Source organism: Trichechus manatus, unplaced genomic scaffold, assembly GCF_000243295.1.
Source record: "Trichechus manatus latirostris isolate Lorelei unplaced genomic scaffold, TriManLat1.0 scaffold00057, whole genome shotgun sequence".
NCBI lineage: Eukaryota > Metazoa > Chordata > Mammalia > Sirenia > Trichechidae > Trichechus > Trichechus manatus.
Genome location: NW_004443993.1, coordinates 2,012,268 through 2,014,175, shown reverse-complemented (window position 1 = coordinate 2,014,175; position 1,908 = coordinate 2,012,268). Strand labels below are relative to the sequence as shown.

The 1,908-nt window shown below is 48.2% G+C and overlaps 1 protein-coding gene across 1 annotated transcript in view; it reads right to left on the bottom strand.

Moving 5' to 3' along the window:
- The window catches only part of DNMT1 (DNA methyltransferase 1), a 54,871-nt gene that overhangs the window by 7,743 nt on the left and 45,220 nt on the right, over positions 1–1,908 (bottom strand). The window contains 2 exon segments of the mRNA XM_023733064.1: positions 196–417; positions 1,785–1,904. Of these exon segments, the coding sequence (XP_023588832.1) occupies positions 196–417; positions 1,785–1,904 (342 nt within the window).

The window sequence follows — 1,908 nt, the reverse complement described above, 5'->3', positions numbered from 1 at the left end:
AAAGAAGCATCTAAAAGCTAGGGCTATAAAATATGATGACATTCATTGTCAGTGCCCACCAGGTAATCTACCTTTTTTTTTTTTTTAAATTGTGGTGAAAATATACATAACTCTAGCCAACAAAACACAACTGTGTGTGTGCGTGATGAGCCCATTTCAAACACAGCCTCCTGGAAGAGGGAGGCCTTTGCCCACCTGTAAAACTTGTTGACTCTGATCTTGATGTCTGTTTCATTGGGCTTGCCATTGCTCTTCTTGGTACAGAAGATCTCTTTTATCCGGCCAATTCGGTATGGCTCAGGGGCATCCAGGTTGCTGCCTTTGATGTAGTCGGAGTATTTCCGGTAGTGTTCTGGATACAGATCTTCGTCCACAGGCTCCTTCCGGGGGCGTTTCACTGGGCTGGACAGCTTGATGCTGCAGAGAAGCAACCATTATGACAACTGAACATTAAGACTTAAAGTACTTTAGCATAACTGGTCAGTAACAATAACCATTTTAATCCAAACAGCTCAGTGCCTTAGAAAAGACTGAGACAAAGATGAACTCTCATAAATAGTTTAAAAGGAGTGTTCTCCATCTGTGCACTAAAGGCTGTGATAGTCGTGAATGATGCTCAGATCTTCCCAGCTCCTCGCCTCCCGGCCACATAGCAGGATTGGCTTCCTGGTCCCTGAGTGACTTCACAGACCACGATGGACACAAAGTACAAACAAGAAACAGAAACTTCTGTGGTTTTCAGTCACTGTAATTTTGGAACTGTTACTGTGGCACAACCCACCCTCCACTGGCTGAGGTACTGACTAGAAGTGATACTGGAGAAGGTGGGGGAGGGGACACATGGTCTGGGGTGACCCGAATGTGGTCCGAACCACTGTGGCAAAGTGCCCTCCTCACTTGGCGGCTAAGCCACTGGGCTGCATTCTTTGAAGACAGCCATTCGGGAAGAAGCGGCCCTGCTTCCCGCCCAAGTCCCTGAGCCTCTGAGCACCTGTGTCTGACTCATCTGCTGCACCAGGGGCACCACAGGAAGTCCTCCCTCTCCATGCTCAGGGCAACAGTGCCAGAGGGGCGAAAGCACTGACTGTGCTGAGGCTGTAGGGAACCTACTTCCTCGCATTTTGTGAATTCATAGTAACTGAACTGAGGCTGGGGAACGGGTTCCAATTAGGGCTCTAGAAAAATGGAATTTCAAGTCAGGAAACAGAATTGATTAGGTTAGGAAAATTTTGGTTGTAATTCCAACCACACATATTAGTTCTTCAATGAACAAAGAATGGATCAAATGTGGAAAATATCTGTGGCTTTGATTTGTCCCAGAAGAGCCTCAATCCTCTGACGTCTAAAGAAGTCTTATGATGGAATTCCCATTAGTCAATCAATAGTCCATATTCATTAAAGATTATTCTAACCCAGGTGTGATGCTGAGCACTTTTACTTTAACTCACTGAATCATTAGAACCCTATCAGGCAAGAAACTTCCCTCCTATCTTACAGGTGGAACTGAGAGGAAGCCCTAGCCCAAAGCCTCACAGCTGACCCAGCAGCTCTCTCTCAGACTTCCTGCATAGATGCACAGCTTCACTCAGCAGCAGTCCACAGTCACTCTGGACTGGACGGCTGGATCCCATCTGATTCCACGGATGCTGATGTGATGGCACAGGCAGCAGCTGGGACTAAGGCTGAGGGGTTGGGGGTGTTTCTATGGGAGGGAACATCCCCAAGCCAACTCTTTTCTGGCATGGAGCTCCCTGTCCCTGACCTGGGCCAAAGGAGGCACTCACTTGAACGTGAAGGCTTCAGGTGGGAGGTACACGCCATCTCCCACTCGGTACTGGATGCCATTCTTGGTGGCTGAGCTGTAGAGAACCCGGCTGTCCAAGTCTTCGAGCTGCTCCATGACCCTGG